At 41.0% G+C, this 22095-nt stretch overlaps 1 protein-coding gene across 1 annotated transcript in view; it reads left to right on the top strand.

Moving 5' to 3' along the window:
* The window catches only part of LOC109934887 (ran-binding protein 17-like), a 557500-nt gene that overhangs the window by 336874 nt on the left and 198531 nt on the right, over nt 1–22095 (top strand). The window contains exon 10 of the mRNA XM_048603939.1: nt 15334–15460. Within this exon, the coding sequence (XP_048459896.1) occupies nt 15334–15460 (127 nt within the window). The remainder of the gene's footprint in view (nt 1–15333; nt 15461–22095) is intronic.

The following is a 22095-nucleotide window of genomic DNA, read 5'->3' as shown; positions in this document are numbered from 1 at the left end:
GAAATTTCTGAAGAAGGGTCCCGACCTGAAACGTCAACTTTCCTGCTGCTGTGATGCTGCCTGGCCTGCTGTGCTCCTCCGGTTCCACACTGTGTTATTTCTATCCCCTTGCAGATTTCTGTCATCACAACCCGCCGTCCTACCAATTCTTGTATCATCAATAACGCCTGTGGCACAGTGATAGTGTCCAAACTCTGGGTCAGGAGCCCCGATTTTAAGTCCCACCTGCTTCATAAGTGTACCATAACATGTTGTAACAGATTGGTTAAAAATATCTATGTATTGCAAGCCAAGTCTTACAAGATCTTCTAGTGCAGTGGTGGTGTCCTTAACTCTACACCAGTCCCACCTCATTCAAGTCCCACCTGCCGCAAAGTTGTCATAATGTGTCTGAACAGGTTAATTAAAGAAAAAAAATCTAACATAGACTTGACAAGCTGAATGTCTTCATTCTGAACCTAGGAGGAATTGTAAACAGTGAGGGGAACAATGTCAAACTTGCAAAAGGACATTGCCAGTTGTTGGATTGGTCTGAGAGATAGTAGGAACTGCAGATACTGGAGAATCTGAGATAACAAGGTGTAGAGCTGGATGAACACAGCAGGCCAAGCAGCATCAGAGGAGCAGGAAAGCTGACGTTTCGGGCCTAGACCCTTCTTCAAAAATGGGGGAGGGGAAGGGGGTTCTGAAATAAATAGGGAGAGAGGGGGAGGTGGATAGAAGATGGATAGAGGAGAAGATAGGTGGAAAGGCGACAGACAGGTCAAAGAGGTGGGGATGGAGCCAGTAAAGGTGAGTGTAGGTGAGGAGTTAGGGAGGGGATAGGTCAGTCCAAGGAGGGTGGACAAGTCAAGGGGGTGGGATGATGCTAGTAGGTAGGAGATGGGAGTGGGTCTTGAGGTGGGAGGAGGGGATAGGTGGGAGGAAGGACAGGCTAGGGAGGCGGGGACAAGCTGGGCTGGTTTTGGGATGCGGTGGGGGGGGTACGTTTTGAAGCTTGTGAAGTCCACATTGATACCATTGGGCTGCAGGGTTCCCAAGCGAAATATGAGGTGCTGTTCCTACAACCTTCGGGTGGCATCATTGTGGCACTGCAGGAGGCCCAGGATGGACATGTTGTCTGAGGAATGGGAGGGGGAGTTGAAATTGTTCGCGACTAGGAGGTGCAGTTGTTTAGTGTGAACCGAGCGTAGGTGTTCCGCAAAGCGGTCCCCAAGCCTCCGCTTGGTTTCCCCGATGTAGGGGAGGCCACAATGGGAACAGCGGATACAGTATACCACATTAGCAGATGTGCAGGTGAACATCTGCTTGATGTGGAAAGTCTTCTTGGGGCCTGGGTTGGGGGTGAAGTGGGAAGTGTAGAGTCAGGTGTAGCACTTCCTGCGGTTGCAGGGAAGAGTGCTGGAAGGGAGTGTGGAGCGGACAAGGGAGTCATGGAGAGAGTGGTCCCTCCAGAAAGCAGATAAGGGTGGGGAGGGAAAAATGTCTTTAGTGGTAGGGTCGGATTGCAGCTGGCGGAAGTGTCGGAGGATGATGCGTTGGATCCGGAGGTTGGTGGGGTGGTACGTGAGGATGAGGGGGATTCTGTTTTAGATGTTATTGCGGGGAGAGGGTGTGAGGGATGAGTTGCGGGAAATGCGGGAGACACAGTCGAGGGCGTTCTCGACCACTGAGCAGGGGATGTTGCGGTCCTTGAAAAACAAGGACATCTGAGATGTTCAGGAGTGAAATGCCTCATCCTGGGAGCTGATGCGGCGGAGGCAAAGGAATTGGGAATAGGGGATGGCATTCTTGCAGGAATGTGGGTGGGAGGAGGTGTATTCTAGGTAGCTGTGGGAGTCGGTGTTCTTGAAATGGATATCGGTTTCCAGGTGGTTGCCAGAGATGGAAACAGAGAGGTCCAGGAAGGAGAGAGAGGTATCAGAGATGGTCCAGGTGAACTTAAGGTTGGGGTGGAAGGTGTTGGTGAAGTGGATGAACTGTTCGAGCTCCTCGTGGGAGCACGAGGCGGCGCCGATACAGTCATCAATGTAACGGTGGAAGAGGTGGGGTTTAGGGCCAGTGTAGCTACGGAAGAGGGATTGTTCCACGTAACCTACAAAGAGGCAGGCATAGCTTGGGCCCATGCGGGTACCCATGGCCACCCCCTTTGTCTGTAGGAAGTGGGAGGAATTGAAAGAGAAGTTGTTGACGGTGAGGATGAGTTCGGCTGAGCGGATGAGGGTGTCAGTATAGGGCACTGGTTGGGCCTGCGGGACAGGAAGAAGCGGAGGGCCTTTAGGCCATCTGCATGGGGAATGCAGGTGTATAGGGACTGGACGTCCATGGTAAAGATGAGGTGTTGGGGACCAGGGAATTGGAAGTTTTGGAGGAGGTGGAGGGCGTGGGTGGTGTCACGGACGTAGGTAGGGAGTTTCTGGACCAAGGGGGAGAAAATGGAGTCGAGATAGGTGGAGATACGTTCGGTGGGGCAGGAGCAGGCAGAGACAATGGGTTGACCAGGGCAGTCAGGTTTGTGGATTTTGGGAAGGAGTTAGAAGTGGGCGGTGCATGGTTGGGGAACGATGAGGTTGGAGGCTGTGGGTGGGAGGTCACCTGAGGTCTGTTAGATAACAGATGAGTTTCAATGCAGAGAAGTGTGAGTGATGTATTCTGGTCAGAAAAAAATTGAAATACAATAGAAAATAGAAGGTACAATTCTAAAGGGGTACTTGTGCAGAGATTAGTTAAAGTGGTAGTACAGGTAGACAGTACAGTTAGTAAAGCATACAGTATCCTTGGTTTTATTATTAGTGGCACAGGTATAAGAGCAAGGAGATGTTAAGCTTTTATAAGACACTCGTTAGACTTCACCTGGAGTATTGTCTACAGTTCTGGTTGCCACATTTTCAGGGAAGGATGTGAATGCATTGGAGAGAATAGTTCCAGCAATCAGAGATTTCAGTTATGACGATAGATTGAAGAATTTGGGACTGTTTTCTCCACAAAGAGAAGAAATTTAAGAAGAGTTCTAATAAAGGTTTTCAAAATCATGGGCAGGTGGGATATCACAGTTGGGAGAAAATGTTCTCGCTTGTACAAGCAACGGAATAAGAGGGCATAGATTTAAGGTGTTTTGCAAGAGAAGCAAGGATGATATGAGAAAAAATCATCTTCACTCCAATGAGTAATTAAGGGATTGAATGCACTGCCTGGAATTATAGTGGTGTAGGTTCAAGTGAGGCATACAAGATGGCACTGGATGCCCTTTTGAATAAAAGCAAAATGTGCAACATTGGAGAAAAGCAGGAGATTGGCACGAGGTAATGATGCTCAATTTAAGAACCAGTACAGTCACAAAAAGCTTAATGGCCTCATTCTGCATTGTTAGACTTCTGTGCTTGTGTGATACGCCCCTCATCCAACCATTAATATAAATGATAAATAATTGAGGCTTTCAGACTGATCCTTTTGGCTAGTTACATATTTCCTGAAAATATGAAAATGACTCATTCATTCTAACACTCTGTCTTCTGCATGGATGGAGAATGGAGAAAACAATTCACAGGTCCCTTTTCACAGGATTTATTGTGATGAGTCTCCTGCTAATCAGAAAGAAAGATAAACTGGTTTCTTCAGACTTAAAGTGGCCTTTACTGCAAGGAACAGAGAGAGCTCTTGAACTGGTGGAGTTCTGAAGGCTTCTTTTTATTTTGTTCATTGCTCCATGTTGTTCAGCTACTGTGAACCAATCAAATAATTGTTGGCATGAAGAAAGTCTTTATCATTAACAACTGGTCGCTATTCCAAAGACCAATCTGTAGTAATTGTAAAGAGGTCAGCCAGGTGGACCTCATTAAATAGGAGTTCTCTGATTGGGACTGTTAGTCTGGTCCATTCAGGGAGCCCTGGCTGACAAATAAGAACAGGAGTGTCAGAGATTCTGTTCACTCGAGAGGTGGCTCTGAGGAAGCCAGATCACTGTCAAGTACTATGCAAATGTAAATAAAAGGTGACATGATGATGGGATACCAGCCTCTGTGGAGTTATTTCAAATCAACTTATTGTTGCCAACCAAAGCTCCAGCTAATCTACCAACTACAGTTCAACCACTGCTGGAACCAGCAGCTATGGATAACATGACTAAAATGAATGCGAGGCTAATTTCTTTCAAAGCATGCAGCAATCTTCCAGCCTACTTTAGTTTTAAAAACAATTGTTTTCTCATTTCAGTCTATAATTAACAATACAGAAAAAATAAAAAACACAGTCTTTACAGTGTATTAACTAAGTTTTGATCCATGTTAATACAGCACCACTAATGCCATGAGCTCCAATCTTGTGCAATTCCCACTTCATATGATACTTTATCAAATGCCTTCCAGAAATCCAATGTTAATTGAGCTTCTTGAGTGTTGTAGAACCTGTACTCATCCAGACAATTTGAGCTTATTCTATTTCACTCCTAACTTGTGCCTTGTAGATGTAGAGGGACTTTGGGGAATCAAGAAATGAATTATTCAATGCTTCCTAGCCTCTGACCTGCTTTTGTAGCCACAGCATTTATCTAGTCAGTGCTAAGTCTAGAATGTCTAGGGAAGGTGGTTAGATTCTCTCATGTTGGAGATGGTATTGCCTGGCACTTGCATAGCACGAATGTTACTCCTTATCAGCTCAAGCTTGGATATTGTCCTGTTCTTGCTACATATAGACATGAACTGCTTTGGTATCTGAGGTGTCACAAATGTGGCTGAACATTGTGCAACTACCAGTGAACATCCACACTTCTGATTTTATGATGGAGGGAAGTTCATTGATGAAGTTGCTGAAGATGTTTGGGTCTAGGACTACCCTGAGGAACTCCTGCAGAGATATCCTGGGATTGAGATGATTGACCTCCAGCAGGCACAACCATTTCCTTTGTTTTCAGTATGTCTCCAGCCAGTGGAGAAATTCCTCCCTAATTCACATTGATTTCTGTTTTACCAGGACTCCTTGATGCCACACTCAGGCAAATGCTGCCTTGATGTCAACGGCAGTCACCTCACTTCACCTGTAATGTTCAGCCCTTTTGGCCATAATTGGGCCAAGGCTGAAATGAGGTCAGGAGCTGAGTGCCCTGGTAGAACCTCAACCAAGTGTCAATGGACAGGTTATTGCTGTGTAAGTGTCACTTGATAGTATCCTTTCCACCACTTTGTAAATGATCTAGAGTAGACTGACAGGGTGTTATGCCAGCTGGATTTGATCTGCTTTTTGTCCACAGGACATAATTATTACCTGTGCCTTTAATTTTTGGGAACTAATTTGAACCAGCCCAGTATTGTCTTTCTTACAGTTGGATAATTCATCTGCTGACAGTAATGCATAAACTTTACCTATCAATCAGCTCTGCATGCACAGTGTCTGATTTTCCTTCAACTGTTTCATTTGTTTGCAACCTTTTGAAAAGATGTCAAGAATGATTGGAAATCCCTTCAGTACGGCCTGTACAAATTTGAACACTTCCATATTAGACTTTAGATTATGACTACGGTTTTCTTCATCAGAGTCTTATGTATCTGAGGCTTCTTTTGATTTTAACCTGCCTCCTTTTAAGTCAGTAATCTTTTCACACTTTTCTTCCTTTGTCCTCTTCTTCCTCCTGAACCACTAATACCAACCATGCAATGCTTTTTCTTTCTGTTTTCCTAAAATTCAAGTCTTTTCATCTCCATCACTTCTTTTTCAATTCCAGTGTTCTTTCTTTTTCTATCTCAAATTCATTCCTTTTCATGATCAAGCTGCCTTCACTGTAATTCATTCATAGCTATCTCTGATGACTCACTGCCTGGAGTACCTGGCCAAAAGCTATGCCAATATGTTAGTTGTCTCTGCTTCTTAGCTTTTCAGGAAATTCCACCTTTAACTGCTTTGCCAATCGTATGGCCTTAACCTTTGTCAAATCTTGTACATCAGGCAGGGATACTTGCTCTATCTACAAAATAGTTTTAGCTGCTTCTAATGCTACCTTATCTTGTAGGATGAGAAACTGGTATCTGTCTTTTTATCCTTTACCAATTAGCCTTATTCAATATCCAATCTTATATTCTCTACCTTCAAAGATTCCACACTAAGCTGTTAAACTTTTGACAAAATGGTGATGGGGAAAGTGTGCTGGAAATCCAGCCTCACTATTTATTCCATGAGCCATCACAAATGTAAAAATGACCAATTAAATCACAGAGATGTTTAATATCTAAGATAAAGCACATCAGGTTTCATCAATAAACAAGAAATCAAAACTATTTATTATAATGAATTTTAAAAAGTGGTAAAATGGATCATGAATATGTAAACTTAAACTGCACCTTTTTAAAATCCAAACACTTAGACATTCATTCACAGGTAGGGCAGACAAGACAGACAGTTTTGCAGGAATATTATGGGTAGACAGGTGGTAAACTGAAAGGTCAAAACCACAAGGATGGAATGAGGTGAGAGATAGTAGGAACTGCAGATGTTGGAGAATCTGAGATAACAAGGTGTAGAGCTGATCAGAGGAGCAGGAAGGCTGACGTTTCGGGCCTGCTCCTCTGATGCTGCTTGGCCTGCTGTGTTCATCCAGCTGTACACCTTGTTATCTTATGATGGAATGGGGTGACTTTTTCACAATTCTTTTAGTTTTTGTAAATGAAATCACATTGATGTTGACTGCAGCAATCCTCAAGTCAGAAGGCAGTTGAACCAAGAAACAAGCATTTCTGATTTCCAGCATCCACAGTAGCTTTTTATTCGGTTAGATCTAGATTTTTATTTGACTTAGAAGTTCTTCTTTTCAGAGTCTTTTAGTGCTGATTTGCTTCTACTCAGAGGGAAAGAGAGAGAGACCTTCTTGGTTGCAGGCTTTCCCAAGATCTGAGTGCTTTCTTCTCAGTTTTGTGACAAACGTAATTTAGGTATTCAAAAGCTGTTGCTCAGCAGTTTTCAACCTAAAGCCATTCGGTGCCGGCATGTCTCACAGAAGTATCAAATCCCGCTTCTCCAAACGTTACATGACTTTGTGGGACCAATAACTGGCAGTTCCACTTTTACTTCTTGTATTAAAAATAAACAACTAATAATTCAAACTTCTATTTTTCAGTTTATGTTTCTAAGTAAAAATATGTATAGTCTTTACAATAAGGTGACTATTGGTGAGAAATGGGGAGTTAATGTGTGTAAGATTCTGAGTGGTCCTGACAAGGTTGATATGGAAAGGATATGACCTCTTCTGGATGATATGAGGAGTAGAAGGCACTGTTTGAAAATTATGTATCACTGTTTTAGGACTGAGATGAAAATTAGTTTCTCTTAGGGGGTTGTGTGACTTTGGAACTCTGTGTCGCAGATGACAGTGTATGTGGGGTCATTGTATATTTTTAAGGCAAAGGTTAATGGATTCTTGTTAGGCTAGGGAATCAAAGGTATTAGGGGTAGATTGAAATGTGAATTCAAAACACAAAAAGATCTTTTTGAATAGCAAAGCAACCTAGAGGGGCTGACTGGCCTATTTCTGCTCCAGTTTCATGTGTGCACATATAATATTTAAAACCATGTGTGGGAATCTAGACAACTCCATTGATTTACCCAACATGGGTCTAAACTACATAATTTTACAAGTGCAGCAATGATATTTTCATCTTAGATGTGATCTCTATAAGCTTCCATTAGAACAGTTACTTCATCCTCTTAACAAATTTATTCCAACTTTAGAGAACCAGCAACCACTTTGTGGGCATTTATAGGAGAGAAATTTGCTCAGTACAAACTGCATTGTAACTGTGTGAAATCTGCTGGTTCTCAGATTGCCACTTCCAAGGATACAAACACACCAATATAATTTTCCAGACATTCACAACATAAAGCATCCAGTCAGTGTGTTGTCATCCACTGCGATTGACTGCTTCTTCAGTACCCAGCATGCCTATTGTTCCATATGTAACTATACCTTGAATACACCCCTTCTCAGAAATCTTCTGGACAGATATAGTTGAGTTACATGTTTTGATTGCCGAGTTTTGAGTCCCCACTTGGGGTTTTCTTTCATTTAAAAAAGTGAAAATTGCAGCTCCTCCAGGTTTTAATGTTGGACAGACATTTGCAGAGTGTGGTATTCGTTTGAAATCAACAAGAAATCAAAATCCAAGATTAGCTGGGCTAGAATAATTATGCAGAGAAGTGATTCATACATCTTTGCACATTATGTGTTCTCAAAGAGATCTGGACCATTTATTTTTATGGTGTATAACCCTCAATGTGTAGGACACAATCCAGAAAGCTAGCACTGAACAGTAAATTATGATGAGAAAGAAAAAGAATGCATTTGGATAGATTTTTGATACAACGATTCAGTATAGTAGTTAAAAGGTAAAGCACTCTTGTGTAGATTAATGTCAGCGGTATTACATTGATAGGGTGATGATAACTGTCATTGGTGGTTGTCAGCTGTCTTAGTGAGATCAAATGGTTGAAAAATTAGTTTGCTTTCTGTCATAAAGCCACCATTTCTATGCTGGTTCCTGTGAAAACAACAAATTCTGTTGTGAAAAGCTCAACACAGAGGAATGGAGGGGAGATAGTATCAACACTGGAATAAACCCCTGAAGTCATTGTATTTTTTTTTTGGTTATGCTAGAGAATGCAGAGTAGTACAGGACTGCAGGAATCCTGTTTCCGTTGCTAGAAAGAAAGCAACTTTGTATTTATACAGCACCTTCCACAATCTCAGGACATCCTAAAAAACATGACAATATTGGGAGATACTTTTGAGAAATTAGATTTGCACATTGCAACCATTGACTTGAGCCTTATTGATGGTGTTTTCAGAGGGGTGAGTGCTATAGTTGCAGTGTTGGCTTGGCCAGTTTAATTGAGCTTTGAGCTACTGGCAGGCTCCAGGGTGTTAATGATGGGTGACTTGCCAATGAAGAGTAGATGTTTGTTCTGTATTCAGTTTGCTCATTTGGGTAGATGGCAGGTTTATGATGGATAGTGACATCGACAGTTTAGGTTCAATTCTGCTACCAGTTGAGGTCACCGTGAAGGCTCAACCTTGCCCCTCAACTGAGGTGGAGTGACCCGTGCCACAAGTTGTCTCTCTCTCTCTCTCTCTCTCTATCTCTATCTCTCTCTATCTCTATCTCTATCTCTCTCTCTCTCTCTAATGGAGAGCAGGTCTCCTGAGACTATGGGACTGTCTCTGGAAATGGTAATTAATTAATTAACATTAATGGGATATTAGTTGAAGTCTTAATGTTATTCCGTTTTCACAATAGCCTGGTATGGGCTGCTTCACTAATGGATTATAAACAGAGCTGCACACTGCAGAATATTAGTCAGCACCTCATTCCTGACATTATGCTGAGGCACAATCAGTTAGCAAGCTGCTAAAGATAGTTGGACTGGTGAGCGTCAGCAGTGATGTCTTTGTATAGCAATGATAAATGTTCAACAACCATAGCCCTTTTGCTTTGAGACAGTTATGACTCTAAATTAGAGATGATTTCCCCTTTGATCTCAATTTGGTTGGAGCTCCTGAATGTCAGTCAGTTGACTGCTGTTTGCATGCTGAGGACTGCTACTCTTAACTCCTCTGATGTTATGATTTTGTACTTATATTTGAATCAATAGTGTGACAAGAGCTGGGACTGAGTTGTTGTGGTGAAGTCCAAACTGCATTTCAGCAAATTAGTTTTTGGTGAGTAGGTGTCACTTCATGGTACTCTTGATACCTCCTTCCATTACTTTGTTGCATCAGGGGATTACTGAGACCACATCTCAAACATTGTGTGCAGTTTTGGTCTTATTTAAGGAAGCATGTAAGTACATTGGAGGTGATTCAGAGAATCTATATTAGATTGATATCTGGCATAAGCAGGTTGACTTATAAGGATAGGTCAGACAGGTTGAGCTTGTTTTCAGTGGAGTTTAGAAGAGTGAGGTTGACTTCATTGAAGCGTATAAGATCCTGAACTCTCTTGGCAAGATGGACGTGGAAGGAATGTTTCCACCTCTGTGTTAGTCCAGAACCAGGGTACATTGTTTAAAAATCAGGGGACACCTGTCAGAACAGTGATGAGGAGAGTTCTTTTTCTCTCAAACAGTTGTGGGACTTTGGAACATTCTGCCTCAATGGTGCTGGAGAAAGGTCATTGAATTTTTTTTAAGACAGAGAAGGATTGATTCTTTTTAGGCAGGGAACCAAAGATTATCATGAGTTGATGAGAATATGAAATTCCAAGCACAAACAGATTAGCCATAATCGTGTTGAATAGCAAAGCAGGCTCAAGGGGCCAAATGAACATCATCTGCTCCTATTATATATGTTTGTATACGCAACCACTTTTAATATCACAATGAAGTTGTGACAAAAGTTGTGAAGTTGTGACCTTCCCTACCAGGGAAGGTTAGAACCAGCCCCATATTCTGGTTTATTTAATGACTGATCCTTATTACTGTGCTGCCAGCGAGCTACATATCCTATTTTGGGATCACTCTGCAACTTTCCATTTTTGGGCACACGCAGAATCAGGCTGGTTTGGGGTGCCTGACACAGCAATAGCGGACGTTCCTATGGCCTTGCTTCTCATAAACCAATTATAAACTAGCCCTTTTTTGGACCTCTCTTCTTCACTGCCTGCTAAATCCAGATAATGTGTAGGTGCTGGGGAATATGAGGGGTGACAGAATTAGAATGTTCACATCACGTTTTTATCAAAGTCTGTTGTTTTTCAAATTTACTTCTAGGCTCTAGTCCTGTTGGGAATGGAGATCACATGGAGCTTCTCCATCTTCCATTCTTGGATGAATGTTATACAGTCTTTTTTATTATTCTTTCATAGGATGTGTTCATCATTTGTTCCCATCCCTAATTGTCCGTCAGAAGATACTGAGCCACCGCCACTCCATCTGGTGATTCAGCCCTGTCCATCAAAGCTACAGAGTTTTTCCCTGATCTTTTGATATGGGACCACTTAACACTTTTGGTATTTAGCTTATAGGCCTGTGCTGCAACTTCACTATGCTGGTGTTTCTTTCTAAAGCATGTCTGGTACTGTTCCTGGCCCAACCTCCTAACGTGGTCATTGAAGGAATGCTGGTTGACTTGATTGAGCATGAGGAGTGAGGAATGAGTCGGGCAGTGGAATTCCTGATTGTTTGGAAACTGTCTTCTTTGCATAATGGTAGAAACCACAAACATCCATTTTTTTAAGTCTGACTATAAAATTACATTTTGTATTAAAATACAGACCACCATGTATCTCACCCCATAACTCTGCTGATTGAACTTGTCTGCATAAAAGTACTGATAAAAAAACAATTATTAAATCCACTTAATGAAATAGTGATATTGCTTTGACTAGGGTTTATTAGGTATACTGTACACACTTGATCTTGAAATACCTTGTCAGCAGTGGCTAGGGGTATTCACTGATTGAGAAGATCAGCAAAACAAAATGAGTCGTTCAGGCCTGTAAAAAGATATGTGAAAAGGAAACAGATAAAGTAATGGTTCACCTTGATTGCCTGATGAAGCTGATAGCTCGGGTATTAGCCAATTCTAAGGTTTTCTTGAGCAGGCAGCAGGAAATTGGTGGACGTGCCCTTTGCCTGCACTGTTTCAGCTGCTGCTGGGATAAATATTTTGAAATCAGCAGCAGGTGTAAATGAACGATGGTGCAGAGAAACTTAAGTGAGAAAATTGGATCACCACATTAAAGCCGATCATTGTGAGTACAGCTGATCACGGAAATGTCTGTCAGTCATTTGAGATGTTTCAATGCAGCTTATTATATAAACTGTAGAATAGCATAGAGTGGAGAATGAGGGCAGGATGTGGGTCCCTGATATCACTGCAACAGCTGCCTCTTAAGAGAACTTTGTTTTCCATTTAAGGTGTAATACAACAGGTCTTTCTACTGAAGAGAATGGGGGACTAAAATCTGTTGTAATGCCTAAGAGGTGTGTAATACAAATACTAAATATAGTCATGCCTGAACTGATTTGGCAAAAGCATCATTAGAGTTACTGCAATAACTTAAGGATATGAAGTGGTTCCTCAGTTGGAGGATTAATGGAAGGGCTCTGTGGATGTTGGCAGTTGCCAGTGGATCTGTCCTATTGGCCCTTGCAGATTAACAATGCATGTTCATTATTGAGGGTCTATGTAGACATGCATCCTTCAATCAGTGCATCAGTCAACATGATAATGTCCCAGTTTCAAATTTGTTCTAATGCGTATACAACACTTCAGCACATGAGGAGAGCAATTTAATATCTCCCTCCTCCACAGGCAAATTCAGACGCTGGAAGGACTATGGGATCTTCTTGGATAGTTCAGGATGGAGATCCCATCACCATCCCACCTCCCCCTGATCAAATTTGGTCAGTAAAACATTTGAATGACTGTCTTATCTGAAGGCCAACTAATTACGAAAGGCATCATCCTGCTTGGGGCACTCAGGTTTGCCAGTGATCTACCAGGAGGTCCCTCATTCACAAGCAACATGTACCTGATCAAGGGACTCAACTTAAGGGCAGGAGTTCCCATTCACTCCCTGTAAGAGATGAACCCTCAGTAAAGTTGTTGACTTGCTCATCGAGCTGGCTTGTTCTCATTCAGACGTTTCGTCAACATGCTAGGTGACATCATCAGTGGAGCCTCCGATGAAGCAGTGTTATTCTACTCTGCTTAGAATTTATACTGTTTGGTCCATTATGGTGAGTAGTGTCATTTCCAGTTTTGATCTGTATGGGTTTGTATATGGGGTCCAATACTGTGTGTTTGTTGATTGCATTACGGGTGGAGAACCATGCCTCTAGGAATTCCCGTGTGTGTCTATGTTTGCCTTGGGCTACTATGGTTACCTTGTCCCAGTTAAACTGATGGCCTTCATTGTCTGAGTGTACTGATATTAAGGAGAGTTTGTTGTGCCGTTTTACTGCTAGATGATGTTCATGTATTCTAATGGCTAGTTTCCTTCCTGTCTGTCCAATGTAATGTTTGTGGCAGTCGTTGCATGGCATTTTGTAGACCACGTTGGTTCTGCATGTTGTGGGAATGGGACCTTTAATCCTTGTAAGTGTTTGTCATAGAGTGGCTGTGGGCTTATGTGCCACCATGATTCCTAGTGGTCTTAGGAGTCTTGTTCTCAGTTCCAATATGTTCTTGATGTATGGCAGTGTGGCCAGTGTGTTAGGGTGTACTGTGTCCTCCTGTTGTCTGTTTAGTAGGCATCTGTGGATGAACGCAACAAATTAGAAGAGATCAACCACCTCATCGATAGCATATTCACAGGGATTAAATTCACAAGGAAAGAAGAAAGCAACAATCAACTTCCATTTCTAGATGTTAAAGTTGAGCGTATGACCAACGGGGAGTTCCAAACCTCATTATACAGAAAAGGAACCCATTCTGATCAAATCCTCACTTCCACAGTGACCACCCCAAAGCCCACAAACAAAGCTGCATTAGGACACAATTTAAACAGGCCAGGACACACTGCAACACCCCGGAACTACGCAGGAAAGAGGAAGAGCATCTATTTAAAATCCTCGCCATAAACGGATATCTGTGCAACTTCATCCGCAGATGCCTACCAAACGGACAACGAAGACACAGTACACCCTAACACACTGGCCACACTGCCATACATCAAGAACATATTGGAACTGACAACAAGACTCCTAAGACCACTAGGTATCATGGTGGCCCGCAAGCCCACAGCCACTCTAAGATAAACACTTACAAGGATTAAAGACCTCATTCCCACAACGTGCAGAACCAATGTGGTTTACAAAATACATGCAATGACTGCCACAAACACTACATCAGACAGACAGGAAGGAAAGTAGCCATCAGAATACATGAACATCAAATAGCAACAAAACAGCATGATGAACTCTCCCTAATATCAGTACACTCAGACAATGAAGGCCATCAGTTTAACTTGGACAAGGTAACCACAGTAGCCCAAGCCAAACATAGACATGCGCGGGAATTCCTAGAGGCATGGTTCTCCACCTGTAATGCAATCAACAAACACATAGAATTGGACCCCATATACAAACCCATACAGATCACCATAATGGACCAAACAGTATAAATTCCAAGCAGAGTAGAATAACACTGCTTTATTGGAGGCTCCATTGATGATGTCACCTAGCATGGTGACGAAACGTCTGAACGAGAATAAGTCAGCTCGGTGAGCAAGTCAACAACCTCACCCACAACCCAAGCTACAGATCTTTGCCAAAAGTTTGAAGATGAACCCTCATTTTAGTTGCACTTTCCCTTTTTAAATATTTGTAGAAAGTCTTATGATCTGTTTTTATATTTCTAGTTTATTTTTGTATTTACACCTCCTTTCTTTATAATAATTCTTTGCTGATTTCTAAAATCTGTCCAATCTTCCAAATTACCACTAGTCCACACAGTGTTGTGCATTTTTCCTTCATTTTAATATTGTACTTAACTTCCTGAGTTAACCATAGATGGTACATGCTTCTCATAAAGTCTTTGATTCTGAACAGGATATCTCTTCGCTGAGACTTTTGGAATATCTCCATAAATGTCTACCACTGTTCCTCTGATGCCCCACCTTTTCCCCAATTTCCTCAGTTCATTTAAGCCAACTTATAAAAATCGTACCTTTATATTGCCTTTATTTAACTTTAAAACACTAGTCCTATGCCTTCACTTCTCACCCTCAAACTAGTGTATAATTCTATCATGTTTTGATCTCCAGTTTTCCCTCATGACTACTTAAATTTAACTGTTTAACATTCAAACTACTATTCATTAACATGTAAACTCAGCTAACATTTTAACCCCTGTCATTAAATTCCAAGTCTCATGACCTTACCAGAAATGCCACCAGCACAAAAAACAGTCTCTCCAGAATAGCAGTACGCAGACCTATCTCAAACAAATACCCACGCATATTAATACAAACTAAAATAACTATCGGACAAAATGGAGTCAAGTGGTCAAACTTTCCCCTGTTTTCGCCAAAAGTGACTTTTGTGTTGAGAAACCATACATGTTAAAGTGATTACAAGTGGTTTACTCAGCTTAAACTTAAAGACACACAAATGTCCAACACTCTGAACCTTACAAAGTTAGGAGATATTTACTTCGACCAAAGGCTGTTCAGCTCATCTTAACCCGTCATTCAAAAATACCCCACAGTGCTTCCATTGCTGCATCCAGTCCTTTCTTAATTGACTTGAAGATACTCCATGTTTCAATCACCTTTTATATGAAGATGTCTGTGTGTGATCACTCAACTGTGTCATCAGCAATCTATTGAGTGTGTTATTTATACGTTGTAGGTCACAGAGGTTGAATTTTGAAGTATCATCGCCAAATGGAATTCTTCTGTTCAGAGAGGCCAGCAAAATGATTTCCACTTATGGTATGAAATTTGGAACTCCTCCAATCAGGGTGATATGTGTTGTTGTAAGTTGACGTGGACGTGATTACCTGCATGTGTATGAATACGCATTTGTTAGTGTCAATGCATGGATGTGTGTGAGTTTTTTTTTAGACTCGTGCATAGCTTGGGCTATGCATCATTCACAAATCTCATCAATAAATTCCAAAGATATTAATTGTCTGAATTAATTAGTGTCTCTGAGGAGCGTTCAAACCTCAGCAGACACATGGAAGAAAAGTTATACAGTTAAGAGGAAGAATGGAAGTCAAGACCATCCCCCCACCCCCACAAAGGATAGGACTGTTATCAAGGCATACCATAGACTCTAGCATTATAAATGGCATCAGGACATAACTAGATTGGTTTTTCAAAAGCAAGATAATGACAGTAATCCATGAAACTGATTTATAGAAACAGGATCAGAATTTTAAAGTTGGTGGTCTTTTTCTGTTGTGAAGGTTTTAATCATGTCACATGAAAACATGCATGAGCACTTAGAGAATGGATTTGCTGACGAAGGAATGGAAATCAAACATTATTGAATGTGTATCATTTGAAGATAGTAGGGAATAATTATTGTGATGGGGCCTGAATGTGTTGTGGGAGGACAGGAAGAGACATGACAAGGACCAAAGCCCACTGCAGAGAGGGCATCCAGATCAAGATGGTGAAACACTCTAGGCAGCAGCTGGGACTATTACAGTGATATCTACAATACCACAGTGTGTGCAATATAAATGTCTACATCACAACATTATCTGTCTTAGATACGGATTGCCAAAATGTGTATGTTGCAGGCTGGGGGAGTGGGCTTTGTGAACTGTATCATGTTAGATGTTTTTGACACTGACCCAGTCAAAAATCTTGCATATGACAGTACAGGTGGACAAAGAATAAATAATATATATAAAAATAGATCTAATGGAGTTAGAGTAGGAATTAACAAAAAGATTTTAAACAGAAACAGCAAATTTGTATTAGTTAGGATGTGTTGCACAGTATTTTTTTCCAAGGGTTATAATTTAAATAATATTTGTACATTACACTGAATCCTTCTTACAAATAGCACAGTTATTTCATGAAGAGGAACTTGGATGTCCATGTACAAGTTAGCATGCAGGCACAGTGAGCAATTTGGATGGGAAATTGCATTTTGTCCATTATTCCAAAGGGATTTGAGTACAGGAAGAAAGAGGTCTTGCTGCAATTGCAAGGGACTTTGGTGAGACTACATCAAGAATGCTGTGTGCAGTTTTAGTCTCCATATTTCAGGAAAGATGTGGTTCAGTGAAGCCTGAAGGTTCACAAAATTGATCCTCCAGATGAGGGGATTGTCCTGGGATGACAGGCTGACCAAACTGGGCCGATATTCTCTGGAGTTTAGAAGACTGATAGGTGATTTCGTTGAAATATTCAATTTACTCAAGAGTAGATACTGAGATTGTTGCTGCAAGTCAGAGATTGGGGAACACAAGGGCACAGCCTCAGGTTAAAAGACCAGTCATTCAAGACTGAGATGAGGAGAAAATATTTTACTCAGAGGGTTGTGAATCTTTGATGCAGGAGATGGGTCAGAAAGGACTGAGGGTCTTTTAAACCACAATGGGGGAGTCCTTAGTTGGGGAAAAAGGAAACCCGGTGGAGGGTGGCATCATCAAAACAAATGTGATGGTGACAGAGAAACTGGGAAAATGGGATGGAATCCTTGCAGGAAGCAGAATGTGAAAAGGGGTTGTTGAGGTAACCGTGGGAGTCAGTAGGCTTGTAACACATGGTGGACAGCCTACCCTCTGAAATAAAAACAGTGAAGTCAAGGAAGGGAAGGGAAGTGTCAGAGATGAACCAGGTGAAGATGAGAGAAGAATTGAAATTGGAAGCAAAACTGACTAAATTTTCCAGTTCCGGGCAGGCACAAGAAGCAGCTCTGAAGACATTGTCAATGTTTCACAGAAAGAGTTGTGGATTGGGGGCCCCAAGTAATCTTGCTTTCATCCTTCCTTTTCACACGAGGACAAAATTTCATTTTTCTCCCTGCTTGTGGGGAGCAATGTGCAAGTTCAGGGAAGAAAAGAAAATTGTCCAATGTTTGGAAATTTATCTCTCTATCAAATTAACAGGAAGTCAATGCACCTTTATGAGTATGTATCTTAAATCAGTAGGAGAACTAGGGTATAGGGAAGACTGGGGAAAGTGGATGTGAGGAATGTCAGATCAGTCATGATCCTGTTAAATGGCAGCCAGACTCAAGGGGCTGAACAGTCTCCTCCTGTTCCTATTTCTAATGATCTTATTGAATTGAATTTTTCTTCCAAGCTGCTGATTAATGCAGCATACCTTTCATGATTGATTGAGCACACCTTGCTGATGGCATTGTGAAATTAACAACTTTCTTCATGTTCAACTGCATATAAAGCAATTCTAACTTCTGAATGAACATTTGGACATACTCCTGGAGTTTGCGAACAAAGCTAGAAGGTTTTTATCTCTTCACATAGCATCAGGCTAAAGTGGCTGCACTGCTGTGTCAGCAAACATGGCTTTTGTAAATATAGTCAATCATGTATGATCCTACCCCTGTGAGGAAGGTTTGGAACTGCCAGTGATTCAAATCCTTGGAACTTATGAAATTGATTGTTGAGATGACCTTTTCCATCATATATTTTGTCTCCAAAGTATTTGAATATAACATTTCTTGGTGGAGAATGCAAAGATATGTAATGACATCCTGATGCATTGATTTGAACATCAAACTGATGAATCCCTTGTGCTTGCCTGTCATCACAGGGGCTCCATCAGTCATCAGACCACAAAGTTTGTCCTCTGGAAGATTGAATTTTGTTGAAAATCTCTACCCTTGTTGTGCCTTTCACTGGATATAGGTCAATTCCTCAATGACTTTCAACGTTGTTGTGAGTTCTTGTATAAAGTTAGAAAGTTTGGTAGTTGAGCTGTAAATTCAATCCATACTGTCATCAAACCCTAAACTGTAAAATTGACAGGAATTCAATGTTTGATCAGGCAACTTTGAATATTGGATGTGATGTCCTCCACTCTATAGCAATCATGTGATATGAAAGATCAGTTTGTTCTAACATTAAACTTTCCCCCAAGGGTAGGTGACGGAGATATAAATAAGCCAAAAAGTCTTTCACAAATTCTCCATCAGACAAGGGCTTCTTTCTCTTTGCTGTTGCTTTGATTATCAAGAAAATAATCCCTGTTTCTGCCTCAGAGCTCTTGTTTGTGGCTCTGAAGAACGATTGTTGGCCAGAATGCCTAGTTTCAGTGAATTTGTTCGATCAATTCTCACCTGACCTTTTGAGGCTGTCAAGCTTGCCAGCATATTTCATACAATAATGTCACTTCCATTAATACTCCAGAACGCCGTCAGTCATCTGCTGTCTGGCACATCTTGTTTAAAATCATGGTTTTGAAAAAGACTTACCTAGTTAATTATTAAACATAAAAACACCCATATGCCATTAGTTTGAAATCCAAACTCTTAAATAATTAATGTTGTGTGTATATATACATATATATATATATATGTACAAAGCAAACACTTTTCATCATATTGACATGCACATATTGGAAGGATAACCAAAAGATGAGTTTTGAGGAAGAAGGTGTAGATTTGAATAGTTTTGGGGAGGAGTGGGTCTCAGGCAGCTTGAAAGCATGGTGGTCAGTGATGATGAGTAATCATGACTTGTTGTTGGATAGGATACAGGTAGCACTATTTTCAATAATCTGAAGTGCATAGAGTCATACAGCATGGAAACAGACCCTTCAATCCAATTTGTCCACGAGTACCAAGTTTCCCAAACTAAACTAGTCCCACCTGCCTGCATTTGGCCTATGTCCCTCTAAACTTTTCCTATTCATGTCCAAATGTCTTTTAACTGTAACTGTACCTGCATCTACCACTTGGTCTAGCAGTTCATTCCACATACAAACCACCCTCTGTGTAAAAACATTGCTCCTCAGGTCCCTTTTAAATCTTTCTCCTGTCACCTTAAAAATATGCTCTCTTCTTTTGAACTCCTCTACATTTTGCTATTCACCTTATCTATGCTGTCCTGATTTTATAAATCTCTATCAGGTCACCCCTTAACCTCATATGCTCCAGGGAAGGAAGTCCCAGCCTATCCAGCCTCTCCCTATAACTCAAACCCTCCAGTCTTTCAACATCCTTGTGAATCTTTTCTGACCTCTCTCCAATTTAATGATATCCTTCCCACAGCAGGGTGACCAGAACTATACACAGTACTTCAAAAATAGCCCCACCAACATCCTATGTAACTACAACATTACACCCCAGCTCCTGTACTCACTGGTCTGGGTAGTGAAGGCAAGCCTGCTAAATGCTTTCTTAACCACTCTGACTACCACAACTTTCAAAGAACTATGGACCTGAGCCCCTAGGTCTCCCTGTTCAATAACACTACCCAGGACCTAAGACTGGATATCTGCTAGAAGAAAATCACAATGATCTATTCTTGAACAGAGTGGATTACTGGGCCATTTCAGAGGGCATCTAAGATTCAGCTGCATTGCCATAGATGTAGAGATAGATGTAGGCTAGACCAGGTAAAGGTGGCAAATACACTTCCCTAAAGGGCATAAATGAACCATTGATAGTTTCATAGTCACCATTCTTGAGAGTAGCTTTCAATTCCCAATTTTTATTCATTGAATTTAAATTATACCACCCATTTTCTCAGAAGATTAGCCTAGGCTAATGTTTATAATCCAGTGACATTAACACTACACAACATTCACCTATCGAATAGGTAGACTGTGCATTCACGCTACTGTAGATGGAACATTCCAGGATTTTGATCCAATGCCAGTGAAGGACTGATCAGTAAATGGCTTAGCCAATATAATGTGTAACAAGGAGGGGAGTTAGGAGGTAATTATGTTCCTCTTTGCTGTTACCGATGTCCATCTAGATGACGGAAGTTAAAACTTTGGGAAGTGCTATGTAAGAAGCCTTGGCAAGTTGCTATGGTGCATTTCATAGATGGTACACAATAGTTGAGAGATTGAAGGTTAAAGACATTGGTTAGGCTGACAAATGGAATGTTTTACCCTAGATTGTGTTGATTTCCCCAGTTTGTTTAAACTTCATTGAAGAAAGCAAATGGAGAGAGAAGAAAAATGACATCTATTTATATGATGTCTTTAACATAGTAAAAAGTTCCACGGTTCTTCAAGAAGCGTAATGAAGTAAAATATTTAATGTGAGCCGTATAAGAAACTGTTAGGAGAAATAATTCAACACTTGGCCAAAGAGCTACATTTTAAAGAGTGTCTCATAAAAGTGCAGTGCAGTGGAGAGAAACTTGGAAAATGGAATATAATGTGGGAAAATGTGAGTTTATTCACTTTGGCAAGAAGAATACACGATCTGAATAGAAGTTAAATGGAGAAAGACTGCAGAATGTTATAGAATATAGAGATTTGGGAGTCCTCATGCATGAATCACAAAAAGCTAGCATCCACACCCAGTGCATAATAGGGAAGGCAAATGGCCTTTATTTCAAAGAGAATGCAGTATAAAAGTAGGAAGTTTTGTTAACACTTTACAAAGCACTAATCAGACCACAGCTGGAATACTGTGAACAGTTTTAGGCCTCTTATCAAAGGAAAGATATACTGGCATTGGAGACAGTCCGGAAAAAACATTTACTAAGTTGATCCCGTGTATCATGGGACTACCTTATGAGGAGAGGTTGAGAAGGTCGAGCATGCAGTCATTGGAGTTTAGAAGAATGAGAGGTGACCTTATTGAAACATACAGGATTCTTAAGAAACTTTACAGAGTGGATGCAGAAAGGTAGTTTCTCTTGTGAGAAAGTCTGGGACCAGAGGGCATAATCTCAGACTAAGGGATTGCCTATTTAGCACAGAGCTGAAGAGGAACTTCTTCTTTCAGATGGTGGTAGATCTGTGGAATTCTTTCCAAAGAGGGCTGTAGAGTTTGGTTTGTTTAGTATATTCAAGACTGAGATTGACAGTAATTTTTTAACCGTAAGGAAATCAAGGGTTATGGCTAAAAGGCAGCAATGTAGAGTTGAGGGTTATTAGATCAACCATGATCTCATTTGATAGCAGAGTAGTCTCAATGAGCTGAATGGCCTACTTAGCTCCTATATCTTATGGAGTAATGAAGGGGTTTTAAAAAGGAATTCCAGATTTGATACCTTGACATCTGAAGACACAGACACCAATGATGAAATGATTAAAGTCAAGGATATTCAAAGAAGCTTCACTTCAAAGAATATAGCTATCCTGTAAATTTTAAATCAAGGTTTTGTTTCACTGAGAGCCAGTATAGGTCAGTGAGCACTTGGAAGGTGAACATGATGTGGCATGAGTTCAGACAAGGGCAACAATGTTTTCGAAAATCTCACATTTAGTGCGTGGAAGTTCTGCCAGGAATGCGCTGGAATGGTCATATCTGGAAGTAACAAAAACAAGGTTTAATCTTTCAGCAGTTCGGAATTTAAGACTATGACATATTCGGGGGTTAACAGTCTTAGTAACAACACAGATATGTGGTCAGCATATTATGAGGAATATTGTTGGTGGTAGATCAGATGGTGAAGATGAGCTCAGAGAGGACAATGAATAAGATAGGGAAAAAATGCAG

Source organism: Rhincodon typus, chromosome 12 (assembly GCF_021869965.1).
Source record: "Rhincodon typus isolate 14 chromosome 12, sRhiTyp1.1, whole genome shotgun sequence".
NCBI lineage: Eukaryota > Metazoa > Chordata > Chondrichthyes > Orectolobiformes > Rhincodontidae > Rhincodon > Rhincodon typus.
This window is presented reverse-complemented; position numbering and strand designations above follow the sequence as displayed.